The sequence below is a fragment of the Anastrepha obliqua genome, chromosome 4 (assembly GCF_027943255.1).
Source record: "Anastrepha obliqua isolate idAnaObli1 chromosome 4, idAnaObli1_1.0, whole genome shotgun sequence".
Classification (NCBI taxonomy): domain Eukaryota; kingdom Metazoa; phylum Arthropoda; class Insecta; order Diptera; family Tephritidae; genus Anastrepha; species Anastrepha obliqua.
In genome coordinates, this window is record NC_072895.1 from 52021576 (window position 1) to 52040519 (window position 18944).

General features: G+C 37.5%; 1 protein-coding gene across 1 annotated transcript in view; it reads right to left on the reverse strand.

Moving 5' to 3' along the window:
- The window catches only part of LOC129246253 (uncharacterized), a 93464-nt gene that overhangs the window by 57459 nt on the left and 17061 nt on the right, over nt 1-18944 (reverse strand). Inside the window, exons 2-3 of the mRNA XM_054884919.1 lie at nt 6596-7016; nt 6096-6311 (exon numbers count right to left, since the gene is read on the reverse strand). Coding sequence (XP_054740894.1) covers nt 6096-6311; nt 6596-7016 — 637 coding nt within the window. The remainder of the gene's footprint in view (nt 1-6095; nt 6312-6595; nt 7017-18944) is intronic.

Consider the following 18944-nt stretch of genomic DNA (forward strand, 5'->3'; position numbering starts at 1 on the left):
AAGAAGAAAAGCACCGAATGAAGCGTATGTGCGTTGCTTTGCGAAAAAAGTAAGATAAGCTGGGTTGCTTATTGACAAACCAACGCGTGAGCGACCAAAAACGGTGCGTACACCCGAAAATATTGCTGCTGTGGCCGAGAGTGTTCGTGAATCACCAGGAACATCACTTCACCGTCGTTCTCAACAATTGGACATTTCGGAGACATCATTGAGACGAATTTTGCGTAAAGACCTTGGTATGGTAGCCGAGGCAGCCATATGAATGAAGTTGTGTTCCATCATTAACCGGAAGGATTGTACTTCAAAATAAAAAAAACAGTTTGGAAAAATATTGAGTAGTTTCTTTTTTATATCATTTTTAATTCCGTAAAGTTATATGGCGGACCCTATATATATAAGAAAATGCATCTCTATATGGTAAGCCACTCTTGGTTAATTTCATCGTCGAAATATGCTCAGAAATTTTTAATTCATCCAACATTTAAACTACATATTTACTAACGTACGCCTTCGCACCAAAGCATGTAAGCGTAGCCATCCTTGTGGCAATTACAACGATTCTTGTGAATTATTCACTCATCAAAGCATATGAATTAGTCTAATTGCATAAATTTGCCTGTTATTTGCGATCCCAAAAGTGTACTTTGTTCGACCTTTTTGTTTGTATGATCAACGACAAAGTTCTTAGTAATTTCAGTCAATCATAGCAATATATTTCAAAGCAAAAGATATGTGTATAGACTTGGTTCAACTATGGTCTCCATCTTCCACATTCGTCTTAATATGGACACTTAAGTAACTCAAGTTACTATTTATTTACAACAAATCTATAATAAGCCATACAAAACAAAATGTTCGTTATAATTACTTGAGAACTAAGAAAAGTTATTGCACAATTTTTCATTGCGTCGCTTTGCTAATGAAATGCACAAGAAATTATAAGCAATTAGAAAGTTACTGCTTACTTAAAGGAAACTTCTTGCTAATTGAAAGTTTCTTAAATGAAGGGACAGAAGGAAAGTAAGAAAATCGATTGTTTTAATTATCAAACATCAAAATAACTTTATGGAACAATAAGCAGCGCAGAGGGAATAGCAATAGCAATAGCAGAATATGCAAGTATTGAAGCGGAAAGGTGACACAAAGTAACAACAACGGTGTTGTTAAAGTATACAATTAACTAGATATTTCACATATAAAAACTTCACCTTTGCACATGCAGACAAGAAATTATATATCTAAATATACCAAGCATATGGGGGTATTTTGTATGCATCTATATCGTAAAAGTGAATGAAATATCAAATGAGAAAACTTTTTTTAAGGTAATAATTTGGCTTTAAATCTAGTTCTAGACTACAACTTGTTATATTTTTATCCTTATAGGGACACTGAAATGTCATACAAAACCGCTGAGACCCGTAAAATTAATTTTGCGCCATAAATCACGGAATTGTTGTTCCATTTTTAAGTGTCAGGCAATTTTCTTAAAATATTTCATTTTCCTATTTGCATAGTCTTCTAAGCGATTTATCGAAATTTTTTTTGTTTCCAGAATTTTATATTGTATACTGTTACCAGGTTGAAACAATAAATATTAATCATAAAGTTTAAAATTTAACGCTGCTTAAGTAAGCGATTCCGACACATGTCATTATAGTTTCATGTTAACACCTTAGTTTTTTAATAAACAGCGTAACAGGATTTTTTTTATTAACTATAATTTTAGCTTTCCAATCTCGATTGAAGTGTCTGATAAAAAACAAAAAATATATTTTTATTAGCTTTCAAACGAATTTATTTTCGTAAGACATAAGACATCTACATCAAAATATATAGTTTTTTTTAGTAGCACCTACGTAGTGAGGCAAGAGAAAAATAGAAATTGCTGCCATTCCCAGGTTGAACCCCAACTTTTAGGTCCCTTTCGTCATGAAATAAGAATGAGTCTTAAAATCTTATATTCCTACAGCCTTTCTAATCTATAACAGAACACCCTGTAAAACAGAAATTACGAAACTAGAACCAGAAGTGGATCGATAGTGCCATGCAGCGAGATAAGCAGCAACTAAATTGGCGATACCAAGCAAAGAAATGTGCCCAAAGAAGTAGACATTAAACAAATTTGATGAACGATGAGGCTGACGCGACCTAATGGGATGGTTTCGAAACCAAAAAAGAATTAGGAAGAGCCTCGTAGGCGTAACTTTCGATGGACTGTATTTGAAAAGTAACCGAAGTAGACCTAAGTAGTCAATCTAGCTGGCGTCGATTTAATTAATCAGGTGAAGGCCGGCAGTTGGGGAGTAAATGGTTTAGTTGAGTTAAAGTATCAAACTGATGGATATAAGCTTGCGAGACTACCAAAGAAAACAGCTTTCAATACTAGCAAAAAACAAAAGAAGTCGGAGCCGTTGGTTGGTTGGTTGGTTAGAGTGGTGATTCATCCAGAATCCAACTAGCGCTTCCGCACCATTTTGTTGCCACATCCTCGTTACCAACTTGTTATTTACGGCATGACTATACCCAGTCTGTGCGGTTCAGGAACCTTATTAGGTTGTTGACCTCTAAGCCAGACAGTTGTTCGAGCTCCTCGAACAGCGGTTTGCCCAGGGTTAACATTCTGTCCTTCCATAGGGCAGGGCATTCACAGAGGAAATGGAAGATTGTTTCCTTTTTCTCCGGTTGTTTGCAACTGTGACAGTATGTGTTGTGAGGGATGCCCATTTTGGCTGCCTGTTCTCCGACAGACCAAAAGCCAGTTATGACTGCCGTTAGTCTCCAGGCATCCCGTCGTTTCATGTTTAACAATATTGATGATTGTTTAAGGTTGTAGGTGGGCCATAACGTTCTGCTGATTTTGCATTTCGTCTGGCCCCTCCATCTACACTCCGCCATTCGGAGGTATTTTAGGGAAATTGTACTCTTGACTTCACCTAATGGTGTGAATACCGGTTCTGCAAGAGCGTTATTCATGGCAGATCCCCCTCTTGCCAGTTCATCTGCTTTTTCGTTACCTTCAATATTCCGATGTCCTGGGACCCAGATTAAGGTAACATTATGTTTTTCGCTCAAGGTGGAAAGGCTATTCCTACTTTGTTCCACCACCATTGAGGTTGTAGTCGCTGAATCCAGTGCCTGGATTGCAGCTTGGCTATCCGAGAGAATAGCGATATTGCTCTTAAAAGAGAAGTCTGTGATTAGTAGCCTACAAGCTTCCCCAATTGCCAGTACTTCCGCCTGGAAGACACTGCAGGTATTGGGGAGGCGCACAGATTTTTCAATTTTAAGTCTATGAGAATATATACCAGCTCCAACACCACAATCCATTTTAGAACCATCTGTATAGACTGTAGTGTCGAAGTTGTTTAATGAGAATCCCTTATTCCACTCTTCCTTAGATGGAAAGAGAGTGGCAAAATTCCTATTGAATGTTACCGTCGGGACGATATAGTCAGTCCTCACCGAGGTTAACTGAGTTTGCCGCAATAGTAGACTGGCATGACCATAAGTGTTTTCTTTCCAGCGGCCCGCTTCGTTTAACCTAAATGCACTCATGGTTGCCGTCTTCTTAATATGTAGGTCTATTGGAATAACGTGTGTCAGTGCGTTCAGAGCCTCCCTAGGACATGATCTGATTGCGCCGACCGTTATTGCACAGGCTGATCTTTGTATTCTGCCGAGTAATTTGATGTTGTAATCTCTCCCTAGAGCTTTCCACCAAACTACCGAACCATACGATAAAATTGGTCGTATAACCGCCTTGTACAACCATAATGTATGCTTAGGTTGAAGACCCCATCTTCTTCCAAGCATACGTTTACAGGCATATAGAGCAATTTCAGCTTTCCTTACCCGTTCGTCGGAGCCGTTACTTTTTATTTAATTTTTTTAAGGGAAGAGGGTGATACAGCTCATGCTAGAGTGTAATAAATTTTTAAACTGAATTACAAATTCCATTTTGATCTGGACGAAAGTATCTAGCTGAGCTCAAGAGAAAGCGTAATTAATTTACATACAAACATCTTTAAAAGGTGGCTTGCTGGAGTCTGTCCATTGGCACTTTGAGAACTGGGGCTCATAGTAAATGAAGTCTAGTGGGCATGGCTTCAACACACAAAAAATCATCAAAGATTTCACCAAAGCTTAAAGCCTTTAAATCACTATCTTTAGAAAATGTCTGAGTATGCAGTTTTCAGCCTATTTAGTTAAACAAAGTGCAAGTTTGAGGTCGCTCAAAAGTCGCACTGATTTCTTACAATTTTTTTCATATGATGTTGGGTACTTTCATCCTTATAAAAGACTTCTGAACCTGATATTAAAATTCAACCCAGAAATTTTCTAAACACATTCAGTACACAAGAGTACCGAAAATTGTTCAATAAAGCGCAATGTAATTGTTTAATCATACAATTTTTTTTCGCCTTCAAAATAGGCTCCTTTCGAAGCAATACACATATGCCAACACTTGGTCCAGTCATCAAAGTACCTTTTAAACGCGTTTGAAGAGATCTTCTTCAGCTGCTTCAGCGAATTCTCCTTAATGGCCTCTATCGACTCAAAGCGGCGTCCGCGGAGTGGTAATTTAAGCTTTGGGAAAAGGAAAAAGTCACAGGGGGCTAAATCCGGTGAATACGGTGATTGTTCGATGATATTTGCCGAGTTTTTTGTAAAAAATGTCCACAATATAAGCCTTGTGAGACGGTGTGTTATCATGGTGCAAGATCCATGAGGTTTCTTTCCACAAATTCCACCGTATCCTACGCACATTCTCGCTCAAACGTCGCATAACTTCCAAATAATATTTTTTATTTACCGTAGAACCATTTGGTAGGAATTCCGAGTGCACAACACCATGATAATCAAAGAAAACAAGTAGCATGACTTTCACTTTTGGCCGACATTGGCGTGGTTTTTTGGGTTTCGGCTCATGTGGATAGTGCCATTCAGCCGCCTTTTCCCTGATTTGCATGTCAAATTCGTACATCCATGTCTCATCACCTGTTATGATGCGCTGCATAAACGTTGGGTCCGAATTCACTTGTTCAAGCATGCCTTCAGCTACCTGCACCCGATGAATTTGTTCAAAGAAACTCAACTCTCTTGGAACAAGCCGAGCAACCACCCGCCTCATGCCCAATCGATGGTGAAAAATATTGCAAATTGATTCGTGAGACACGCTACTGTCACCAGCTACCTCCCTCAAAATTAAATGATGGTTTCCCAGCACCATTTCCTTGATCTTTTCATCTATTGAAGACGTTGATGGGCGACCCGATCAGGGCAAATCTTTCCATCTGCAAAAGCCTTATACCACTCGAAGACCCGTGTTTTCGATAAAGCCATAGGCTTGCCATAGACTTTCTGTAACATTTTCAATACTTCGGGACAAGAAATAACGTTCAAAACACAAAATTTAAGGCAAATTCTTTGTTCAATATTTTTATCCATAGTGAAAATCGCAGAGCACACCTGCGGTTGACTGATATAATTAAATCCCAAAAACAAGCTAATTGACAGATCATGCTCCAACTCTGCTACAGACAGTTAGACAACTAGAGGACAGTTTTACCAACATTCCAGCAAAAAAAATTAGACATATGTGTAATGCGCGCTTTTTAAATAAACAATTCTCTATAGTTTTTTGACAGAATGTACTCTAATTATAAAATTAAAAATTTCCTGCAATTTTTTTGAATTTTCTTAAATTGTGTTAAATTTTTGTGAATTTTGTACTATAGGTCTGCTGTTAACTATATTTTTATAAAGAATTTACGAAAAAAAGATAAAGTTACTTAATTGTGTGAACATAAGTAGGCTAGGCAGTTTTATATTAATAAATTAAAATGCCTTTCCAGGATAATTTTCGGAAAAATCGGTTTCTCCCTCTTCAAACTGTCAACCGGTAATTCACTTCCCATGAAATCCTTTGCTTCAGTTTTCGTTAGTGTCTTATTATTTAATATTTTTATAATAGTCAGAAATCTAAAAGCCAAACCACTTACTAAATGCTTCTACTTATATGATATTAGTTTTCATCGAGTGCGTTAACTATTGTTCTTTTTTTTTTCAATCATTAAAATTAACTTTCTTACCTCTGGCGATACGAAGTAACTCGGACTTTTTTCGATAGTAATTTGCCCACGAAATGAGTGCGGCATTTTCTTCCGATACCACTCCAAACCCTTCATATAGTTTTCATCACGATCAAAGAAGTGCACTTCACCACCAGCCTTTTGTATGCGAGGATGCAGGTAAAGCATTTCTAGGAGAGCGCGCGTGCCGCACTTTCGAACTCCAATGATAAGCGCCTGAAAGTTATAAGCAGAAAAACGTCTATAAATGAATACTTAAGAAATTGCGCCATGAGAAATGCAAGTTTGAAATTACTTGTTTTTCACTAATAAAAAATTCAAAAAAGTTTCAGCAAGCGATTACTTCATTTATTCTATTGGTTGAAATTTTTAAGGTAATCAACTAATTGAGCAAATAATAAAGCTTGTTTTCAGGTTTTCAAATTTCCTCAAAATTAATTATATTGCATTAGCATCTGTATCTATATAGGAGTATATGTACGTTTCCTTGCAATACCTACCTGTGGCAATCGTCGGCTGGTCTTTGGGAAATGCACGCGGTTCGATGGAAACACCATTGGATGACTAATCTGATTCGAGGAGGGCACTGCGGCTAATGCTGCTGCTGCTGCCACTGCTGCCGCAGCGGGTTTAATGAATTCAGGTAAATGGTTGTTGTTGTTAATGCCACTACCACCACCGCCACCACCACCGCCAGCGCTGCTCAGCAAACGTAATCGATGATGTTCGGTAATGGCTTGTGCGGCTTGTATATTATAGACTGCACTATCGTAGAGGACATGAAAGGTGAGAAATAGTGATACTAACATTACTGTTAGAAAGACTACAGCTAATTTCGGACGGGAAACACCAACAACCAATATGCAGTCGGTGTGTGAGGCGTCAGGCCCTACTGGCCGCATCGCAGACTTTGGTAACCATCTACAGAAAGAGAGAGAAGAAAATTTGTGAAAGAGAGTTAGAAATAGATAATATTCGTTAGAGAATGAATTAAATAAAATAAATTACTTTATATAGTAAGTTGGTAAAGTAGTACTTTTTTTAAATATTTTAATTTGAGAAAAAATCCTTCTTATAACAAAATTTGTTGCCAAAGATTTATTAAACAATAGCTCAAGCGTTTCCTAAATTTAATTAGAAACAAGTGGGCACGCACACCTCAGTCTTGGCGCTCTTCCGAATTATACTCATCAGAATCCCTCTTTCAAGCAGTGGTCTCAATAAACAAATATATGTATGTGTGATGGAGCTGGGTTGGGTTAGGTTTATGTGCCTTTTTTCTGGTTGTAGCAAGTCGCGCATATTTCTAGAGATAGTTCACAAAATCGACAAGAATTGTTACTCAGAGTCAATGCCAGTAAGTATTCTCAGTTTGTTATTATGGAGGCTTATGAGTTGTTTAAATTTCTTCTGATTTTGCCTTCGCGCAAAGGCTTAAACTGGTGTAGCTCCACAGTTTGGTGGTAGCGTAAGTCTCGTAAGGGATTTGATTGATTTGTTATATACACACTTACGCATGTGTGAGTGTATGTACTTTCCCCTACTATGCTTATAACTTAATAATCTAACCTATCAATCTAAAAACGCATTTGTGTATTATGAGTGTCATTAAAATTTAAGTATACGTTTGCGATTCCAAATGACAGCCGTCAAATAATTTTTTTAGCGCTCTCACACATACGCATGCCTGTGAATGAATGGCATTCTTCTTATACCATGCAGAGCGAAATATAGTACCCCTATATGTATATATATATGTATATATAATAGTACATATATAATTCGCGCGCACACCCAGTTTAGGTGTCTGGTCGAGATCCTCCTCCTATTTGTGGCGTCTTGATGTTGTTCCACAAATGGAGGGTCCTACAGTTTGAAGCCGATTCCGAACGCCAGATATTTTTTATGAGGAGCTTTTTCATGGCAGAAATACAGTCGAAAGCTTGCCATTGCTCACCGAGGGGCGACCGCTATTAGAAAACACTTTTTCTTCATTTTGGTGTTTCCCCGAGATTCGAACTTACGTTCTCTCTGAATTCCGAATGGTAGTCACGCACCAACCCATTCGACTACGGCGACTGCCTTATTACTATACTATACTTCATTTAATTCCCCCGCTTTAACAGATTATATGCTTAGTACTAATGAACAGTTTGATATTCGACCTCCTCAGTATTAGTGCAGGGGCTAACATTAGTAAAATACTAACCGTTTGCTCTCTTTACCTTTCAGTAGGTCCCATTACTTTCAGTGTCATATCCACTGGTACGATTTGTAAATTTCTTAACAAATATATCTCGTTCTTCAATTAATTCTCAGTAATGTATGAACTTTGAGATTTGATTTTTAATAAAAAAATTATTATTTTTCCAATATTTTGACATTATAAAGTATGGTAACTGTGAGATCGAGATTTTCCCCATCTTTATTGTTTAACTATTTTCTTATTATTTCCTATGGTCGCGGGGAGAAACGAAGGGCCACAACAAATTCCTTCCATTCAGATCGGTTTCTATCTCATAGCTTTATTATAGGTTGAATTCACGGTGAGCATTTCCGAATCCAACAACCGTTTCCAAGTGTCTGTTCGATTGCCTTCCTCGTCTACGGTTGCCTTTGGGATTCCAATAGTAGCAATTGTTAAATCATCACATTTCATCGATTAATGAAAGCTTGCAGTGCATTTATATCGGCCTCTGTTGCATTCCGCGATTCGCAGGCCTAGAGTAAAGATGATTTGTCATTAGAATTAAAGATTCTCAGTTTCAAAGATATTGCCAAATGTTGCTAGAGCTTTCCTAATGTGGTTTTTGTTGTCTTCGCTTGAGCGGCCTGACACCGAGATGATACTGCCCAGATATCAGAACGATTGTACTTCGCTGGGGTATATCACTACTACTCCTACTTCTTTTGAAGCATAAAGAGCTTCCAAACCTCAAGCACCTCTGCTTTGACAACATTAAATTTCCCGATATTTAAATGCTTGTTGAAGATGTTATGCGACAACTATAACAGCCGTCAGAACTAATGGCAATCGCCAGTAGTCAGTATTCAAATATATCCTGTATCCCTGTCCCTTTTATGCTCCCCTACTGTAGGCATTCACCACGGCAAGTTGCACGATTAAACCGCATGACCAAATGTTAAAACTTTATTTAGAACGATTCAAAGGACTGGAGATCTGACAGTGCTACGCAATGGTCGCCAGGATCTTGCAGTTAGACGACGCTGCACTACTTCTTGTACAGTTTTCTGAAGCTGCATATGAATATAACCCATTGTAGCTCATTAAACAGAGAACGCTCGATCTATGCCGACGAGTCAATGAAAATTAGATCTCTCGAATTCGTAGCATTATTCGAAGCCACGGTGAACATTCGAGCATTGTCATATGGCATACCCGAGTACAATGGCATACGCGTCGCTTTCAAATAAAAACAGGTGGGTTAATACCGCACACACAGCTTATTGCATTCCATTTCAGTATCGACTCGCCTGCTGAAATCTCAAATCCATTTGGTTAATTAATTGCGTTTACGTGTGCGTTCATTGATTAGCATAATTAAGGACATTCGGGATTTAAATGAAATATGTGGTTTAAAAGCACACGCAGACACAAATTGATTTGCTTGCAAAGGGAAGACAGATTACGAGTTCTTTATTGCATCTATTTGCATTGTATTTTGATATCGACAAAAAGTATCAAGTTGTGGTTTGGGGATAATTAATTAGGTAAAATTCCAATTTCACAGATTTCGAGCAATTCGACGATACTTCAGCTATAAGCAAACAAAATCGGAATAATTAAATTAAATTTATTTATTATAAGGAGTATAGCACTGTTGCTGGCAGTTGGCAAAATATTTAATAAAATCATTTTAGACCGCATTGTTGAGCCAATAAATAGTAAGGTGTGTAAGCAACAAGCCGGATTCCCGCAATACCGATCCTGCATTAGTAACATCAACACTATGCGAGTGATAATTGAGCAATGTATTGAATATAATACCACGCTATATATGACATTCGTGGATTATGAAAAGGCATTTGACTCTGTGAAAAGAGAATATATACGGGAAGCCTTAAATAGGTTAGGTATACCGAGGAAAATCACAAGTCTAATAGAAATAGCTACTTTTCTTCACAATGGAAAGCTCAGTGAAGCTTTCAGTATCACTATTGGAGGGCGACAAGGGTGTGTCTTGTCCCCTTTGTTATTTGTAGTGGACTGTATTTTTCAAATATTTGACTCTGTAAACCGTGGAATTACCTGAGGAATGTGCACCAGTCTCGAAGATCTGGAATATGCAGATGATGCCTCCTTTGCGTTGGAAAGATCAGGTGGAGAAGGACTTGGCTTCACTTGGTGTGTCCAACTGGCGCTGGTTAGCACGAGAACGACTGCCGTGCTTTGTTAAACTCGGCCAAAATCGCGTAAGCGGTTATCGCGCCAATTAGGAAAAAGAAGAAGAAGAAGACGTACGGCAAAAAAAAAAAATATGTTTTTTTTTAATATATCGAAAGCGGTTGAGTGTGGACCTCATGCCATATACAAATTTAATCCGAAATTTTCTTAAAGAGAATACTTTCCCTGTAGAACTGTATAGATCGTTCAATCACTTCGTAAGATATATAATATGTACGTGTAGGTGCGTGATTAAAAGGGTTTTAATTTTTTGTTTATGGCTGAATAGCGGTAACTTGAAAACTTCTCGAAAACTTGTCCATAAAAATCAATTACTTTAATTTTCGGAGCCAGCGGGCGGTTCTACATAGAAATTCAATAGTAGCATCTGGGTTACAAGAAATTTCAGAATTGGTAAACGAGTGTTATCAATACAAATCAATAATAACCACTTAGTGCGAGCACAGATAAAAAGTTGAAAACTGGTTGAGTAGTGTAATCCTTACTGTAATATTATATCAGCCTGTGGGATAGCATTTTTAGTATAAAGAATAGGTCACTAATAGTAAAAAAACGTCTTCCATTTCTAATATTTTATATATATTTATTTAATACTATAAAAGTTTTAAATTTGTATTACGCTAAGCTCAACGCTTTTATTATCCTTATTTTGTTTTCTACAATCAAAGCTCGAGCGGGAATAGGTTGTGCGTAGGTACGTGTAGTGTATAGTTAGCAAAATGACTAACATTAAAATTTACAGTTTCTTTCAGACGACAGCGAAGCTCATTACCTTTCCCAACACACCTACCATGTAATGATTTTAAATTACTTTATATGAAAATGTTGCAAGATGTGACGCAACACCCACACACATCCACCCGCAATATATAATTCCATAAACTTAATTACATAATTTTCGAGGCGAAAGGTTTTCACACACACGTTCCCATGATGTAATTATACGCGCGTAAGTACACATACATGTATGAGTGAACGAGTGAGATGATGTCGGCAAATGTGTTTATGCAATGCCTGATACTCGTATGTGTATGTGTATTTTGTGGGAAAACACACGCACATGCGTGGATACATTTGACTGATGTCGAAGAACAAAAATCACCTGTGGCGACAAAGCAACTGGCAATTAGAAGAGCGACGTGCAATGAAAGCTTCAGCAAGCAAATGCAGCGCACTATAAAGGAAACAGCGAGGGAGAGACTGAGAGGGAGAGAGAGAGAGCAAGAAAAAGGAAAGAAACGGAGTGGTAAAGACTACTTCAAGGCAACACAAAACTGCAGTACCTAACCCATTATTTTTATGTATGTACATATAAAAAATTCCTGTAGCAAGTGCCCTAAGCCATAGAAGAGGAAGACAGGAGTGCAAGTCCTACAAGTCTCTCAAGTTCTACTCGTACAAGTCGAATGTTAATGTGTATGTGTCACTGAAAATGAAGTTGTTCGCGCCTGCATAACCTGGCAAGTATGTGTATATCTGACGGTATGTGGCAGTAAAAGCATGTGCCACATACTTATATGACACTTATGCAACGCAGGCACATACCCCGATGCACGTGCACACATACCTACTACTTAGCATTCCTGCACTACAATTTCGCTTTTCGTTCTTGTGGCCACAAGGAGTTTAAAGGAGCGTACAGCAACAACAACAAGAATTAATAATAATGAAAGCATGAGAATAAAGAAAGAAATGAAAATGAGAATGAAAAGCAACAGTAAAAGAAAAAAAAAAAACCAAAACAAAACTAAGAGCCAGCAGTATTGTTGTTTTTATTAATATTGGCAAGGAATACCCAAGCAGCTATTTGTCCACAAATAGGAGAGAAAAGGGAGAAAAAGAAAAAGTATTAAACCATAAAAGAAAGTGCTGGTGCTGTAACTCCTTAGCTCGTACATACATACATCTTTTTTTCAGTGTGCGTACGCATAATTATGCATGTATGCAAGCACATAGGTACATATGTATATGTGCACGAATGTAGAAGCATTGTCGGTTACATGAAAGGGTTAATATATATATGTATGTGCATACACATTTATCCAGCCAGGCACAGCACTTACAACAATGCGCCAGCTCTTAGCAAGCAGCAATGGGAACACTGCCGCAGGAGACTTGTCGATGTTCTCCTAGTCGCGTGTCGCACAGTGGACGAAGGGTGGCTCAAAATTAACAAACATATGGCATTTACAAATTTTAATAAATTTTCCTTAACTAAAGTATAGTTCAATCTCCTACAAAAACCATAAAAATCTAAGTTGCACACTTTGCGAAAATTCAAAGAAGAATTCAATTTCCGGACATATCTTAAACTTTTTAGTCCGAATTTTTTACGAAAATTCGAAATTTTATAAAAACTGTTATAAAAAATTCGGGTACACAGTTTTAATGCATTTTGATATAATAAATAAATTTTGTTTTAATCAAGTAAAGGTTTCACTATAGTGGATGTTTTAATTCATATAAAAAAAATTCTAGCATTCCAAAATGTACAAAGTCGCCAGCAAAAAAGAAATGCTTAAAAATCCACGCTATTTCAAATTTGAAGTTTGCACACCATAAAACTGCATACTGAAATTTCAGATTGAAAATTGTGAGTCCCGCTCCAAACTTTGTACAAAATTTACAAATATTTAACAAACTTCAAAAAATTTTCTTCAAAATTTTCAACTTTCTAATCAGAATTTTAAGGAACCTTCTGTACAATAAAGTGGTTCCAAGTGGTCAAAAAATGCCATTGATTTTTAAGATTTTGTTTTGCTGACGACGTTGGTTCGTGTTTTTTTCACATGAAAAAATCTTGAGCAGTTGTTGCATTGCAAATGCACCAGACTGCCGCAATAGAAAAAAAATTGTGAAAAATCAAAGTGATTTCTGAGCTACTTTAAATTTGCACTTTATTGTCCAAAATAGAAAGTACCATAAAACTGCATACAAATTAGAAAAGAAAAAACTGATTAAAAGGTTTGAAATTTTTATGAATTTAGAACTTTTTTTTCAATTTGCATAAAACTTGAAACTCGTATATATATTGTTTTTTAGAAGAAAGAGTTATATTTTGATGAAGAAAAATTGCAAAACTTAAATTGTTTCAAACAAATGGTAAAACTTTTCAATTGGTTCTGGTGTAGGCACAGGCCTTTGCACAGGATGCCTTTTTTCAAGAAATGTAAATTTAACTCGTTTTAAGTTAAAGAGCTATTATGTAGCTGTTCTAATGCAATAAAAACACCTATTTTCATAAATACCGGAAAAATCTTTTTGTGCCGATCTTATGGCATGTTTTTAGGTTTGGTCAGATTTGTGCTTCAAATAAAATTTCCAGATAATTACTTTAGAACCGGAACTTTAGGACTTGGAAATTTGGTACCCAGATAGGCCGAGACATGCGGATAGTAGGTTTGATGCAAGCTTTGTAGAAATTTGTGGCAGAGAATACCTTCGTAGAGGTAAAACTTCTAAGCGCAAATGTATCTCGTCAGACAGCCGGGGAGCCTTATATGACCTCGCAGTCTCATACAACACAATCCAAACTCGATTGTCCTCAATATCGTGGAGGTAACAATCACCGCCTTTCTGGGCTGGCTACTAGAACATGCAGGTCATCACGGCAATGAATAGGCGGACTACCTCCAAGAACCAGAAACTCGTTGCGGGTTTACCAAATCCTAAATGTTGAAGACAAGAATCAAGATTTCATAGACTTAAACCTCGAATAAAGGAAGTTACCAACAACTGGACAAACAGGTAATTCACATGACATTGAGTGGAAAGCCCTAGACAAAGGTTTGCAAAACCATTTATGCTTCCTTCGAGAAAAGTATTGAGGAGGCTGCTAAAGCGGCATACTGGATACTACACTGCATATTTTAATTTTTGCTATCATTACAGAAAACATGGGTTAGTACATACAAGCTAGAGAGGGTTTTGCGTACTGGACAATAAAATGTCAGAACATATCTCATGCGAAGGTTTAGCTGTTGTTGTTGTTGTTTTTATAGTAATAGAAGCCAAGTCAGTGTAGGGTATATCACCGGTCGTCTTCGTCTGGCTCATCTACAGGTAGGCCCAAAAAACATGCTGTTTCGACGGGTTGGGTCCAGAGGGAGAGGGGTATTAGATGAGTAGGTTTAAAGGGGCATATGAAGAGGTGATTAGTGTCGTGCGGAGTATCTTCACATGCCGGTCATAAGTTAGGTATGTCGGGGTCAATTGTGGATAAGTAGGAGTTTAACCTGCTACAGTATCCAGAACGTAGTTGTGCCAGTGTTACGCGTGTCTCACGGGGAAGCTGAATCTCTTCATCTGCAATAGGTGGTGGTTGGTCTCCGCTTACGGCATTCACAGGGAGGGAGCTTAAGAAGGTGGTGAGGGTCTCCCGGTGAATGCCGTTTATTGACTGTCTAAAGACTGTCTAACATTCCCATGGCAGCCAGTTTTACGTTACCGAAATGACTCGGATTCTTCCCGACCAAGTTCTGCCGCCCCAGTAAACAAGCCATGTCTAATGAACAGTATAAGGTTTAGCTGTCGCAAGGTTTAGTTGGTTCAGAAACAACTTAATGGTGTGCTTTTGTATTGTCGCTCATCGTTTTCGCCGGAGAAGTCCCTATTGATATTTTCTGGGGAATACTTGTCGGTAACATTTAACTCCTTTAATGACCCTGCATCTTTAATATTTACAAATTTTCAAAAATAAGTGTCGAAATGACTCACGCGGCTAAAAATTATTCGGGTAAAATATTCGAGAAAAATATGCGCACTTCAATTTCATTATAGAGTCTTATGATAATATTTCAGCAGAAATCGGCCAAAGATTTTTTATGGCCAACCGCTACTATTTTACGCTGTCTCAACACCCAAAGAGTTGCCTCCTAAACAGAAAAACAGAGATTTCACTGTATCGCTCAATTATTATGTATGTATTTCCATCTTGCTATACGGTAGTAAAACGTGGGCACTCAGAGATGTGGATAAAGAGGATCTGCTGATTTTCGATGGGAGAGTTCTACGAAGATTTTTTGGCGCGATATGTGATAAAGGCAAGTGGCGGAAACGCTGCAATCATGAACTCGAAAAACTATAATATATGCGACCCCATCTGTGATAACGACAATCATGATCAATAGATGGGCAGGTCACATATTGTGGGCTAACACGAATTACCCAACAACAAATACTCTTCGGTAAATGCCACCGACAGAGAAGAAGGGACCGCCCGCCGCTTAGATGGAGTGATGGTGTAGAAGAAGACGCAGGCTTATTAGGATTGAGGGCATATAGGACACAGGCACGGGACCGAGACAGTTGGAGTTGTATGCTAAAGCAGGCGAAGACCCATCCAGGGTCAACAATGATGATGCTGATAATAATATTTATGTATTATATTTTATAATTATTATATTAATGTATTATTACATGATTTTTTTTTTAAATAATTTATATCATCTTAAGAAGGATTGAAGGATTGTACTGAAGGTACACTGTAAAAGATTGGAAGGTTTAGGGACGAAACGGTAAGTGGTAAGATATTCAACAGAACAGCTTTTTTTTTCGCTTCCTTATCGGTTTTTCGTCTCATTTTTATATTTTTTTCGTCTCATTTTGTCGCACAGTTTTATCTTTGAAATTACAGCAAAAGAAATTCAAGTGATATTTTTTTTGTCACATGTTATTAATTAAAAAACCGAAAGCCATATAAAATTTCATTGATTTAGAATAATTTGGCTAATATCTTTTATTTTTGGCTTTTTGCTATGTGATATGAGTATGACACACTGTGCTTGCCATCAGTGGCGCCACTCTCAGAGTCATAGTTATCAGAAGCTGTACACAGCACTAACTTAAGTGTCGGTACTTGCGCCTCTGTGCCACTGTAGTGGTGACAACCGCCAACGTCATTGCACTGTAATGGAGTCACCCAATTTAGTTGAGCCGTAGAGCCGCTAGACCAACACACATATACACATTTGTATGTGTGTACATATGTATATACGTAAATGTCTAAAATTTAACACCTGATAGCGTGAAGAAATTGTGTCTGCAGAAAACCGTCGCCGCAGTCACACCGCACCACCGTAAATCTTCTGGCGCTAATGGCGTTACTTTGAGCTCGCTTAGCCCTCTATTGAGGCTAAGGATGCAACATTTATTATGAAATTAATTAAATATTTAAAGCATGTTTTAGCAGGAAGCCATGGATGGTTGCTACTAAGAAGGGGCGCGTCGAACTCGAGAAAATATAAAGAACAGAAATGGAAACGACCACGCCAACGCCTTTAGCTGGCATCGCCACAAATACCCAACATACCAAAGTGGGGACAACCATCACTTTCACTTGCATTATTGCTGCGATTTTTTATTCTTCTTCTTGCCATTGCTCACTTTTCACTTTTAATTTTACTTGTTCTAATATCTAGTTTTAGCAGGCATTTTCCTTCGTATAATGCACACATATTTGTGAATGTTTGTGTTAGCCTAAACCTTGCCGCATGTACGCTGTGACACATTAACCCAAAAATGTGTGCTCTGATAGCAAAGTGCCTTTTTAAATTGAATGCGCACTGGAATGCATTTAAAAATTCTAAGATTTTCGATGTTTTTTTAAGCAAATTAGAAAGTATTTAAAAAACAAAAAACGCTGTTAAAAAAGCTGACAGAAGTTAAAAATTAACATATCGAGCAACTCAACATCACTTACGTATCGAGAAAGTTAAGGATATAATTCAGCATAAGCAGGTTTTGTTAGAAGTTTAGCTCAGTACATAGAAAATAGAGCACTAAAACCCACCGAAGGTATACAATCCGTACAACAAATACAATACATACAATACACTTTTTTAGTTTTAAAGATTCACCTCAAAGCACTCCTAACTTTTGCTTAAATACTGTGTTTTTACATTTTTTTTTTATTGCGTATCGGACGAATTTTACTGTGTTTATAAAAGTTTTTTCAACGAACTCCAAGTGCATTATTGCTAACCAGAGATAGAGACTCATAGCAAACTGCATAGAAACTGCAAAGGGATTCACCAAGTAAATCTCGATAAACCAACACATATTTAAATTAAAAACAGAAAAACTCAAACCAAGCAAAGTAGCTAATGAAATAAATATAAAATAAATATATACCGTGAGTGTGTTACGTTCTTCCCCTAGTGAGAGAACACGATCCACAAGTGAGACGAAAATTCTTATCCCGCAAAGAGTACCTCTACAAATCAAAAATTCGAACTCAATGCCGCGCACGAATTTAGCACAAAGCAGATCAAAAACAAACGGGTTAATACAGTCAGTTTCCATAAGCTGCAATAACAATATGCGCTCTGCATTATCGCGATGGAGCGCAGAGAGCATAAGTTATGTTGATTATCATATCAGGAGTCCCGTATACTCTGAGCACAACTGGTATGCCTACAACTACCACAACCAATTCATCAACAACAACTTGTTCAGCCGTCTCTTCAAATGCTACAACAACAACAATTGCATCAACAAAACTACTTCTAGCGAACCGTGAGTCTGCCTCTACTTAATCAGCTACAGTAAAAAAGGTCGCAACATCGGCTATCAGTAAGAAAAAAATAAAAGCAACATCAACCCTGAGCCAAAGTAAGCTGCCAAATTACTGGTTGAGTGGGATGTCTTCTGCAAACAAATTTGCAGCTTTAGACTTGGATGATAAAGAAGAACTTGCTCAAACTGCAAACAGTGGGCAAATTAAAGATTATCTGTCGCAAAATGAAAATAAAGACGATAAAGAAAACAATAATAAGCCTCCGTCATTATATTTCTAAGGTGTAGAGTATATTAAAACATTAAATAGTGCTTTAAGTGAAGTAGCAAATGGCAGCTTCACTTTAAAAATTTTAGGAAAAAATGAAGTTCGCGTTCAGGCAGACAATTTGCGAATATATTGGTTTGGGGAATAAGTTCATAGCATTTTTATATATTTTTTATTTTACAACGATTTGTTTGTTGTTTGGCCAAGGATAAGTATTCATCCGATAGAACTCTTCCTGCTCTACAAAACTATGCTAATTGTATTTTGAGATCTGAAGTTTTTATTAGTTTTGAGGCTTAACAATGGAATACCCAGGAGGCAAAAATCAACATTTTCGACATCTGCTCCTTCTTTGCTTTTCATCGAGATCAAAACGGTATCAAAGCAGCCCAGGACATTTGCGACGTGTATGGAGAAGATGTCATAGTATAGAATGTTTGCCGACTTGAAGGAAGGATTCTCAATCATAAAGGATTCTCAATCTCTTTTATTCATTGGGATTTACCGGAAAATTTGGAATCTGAATGCGTCACTAGCTAGCAGAAGTGCACTAGCCTATTGCCCTAAGGGTCGTTAGTGTGAATCCCACCATGGGCATGGTACTGCACTCTTCCTATTTTCCGCTTTTCACCTCTTTTAG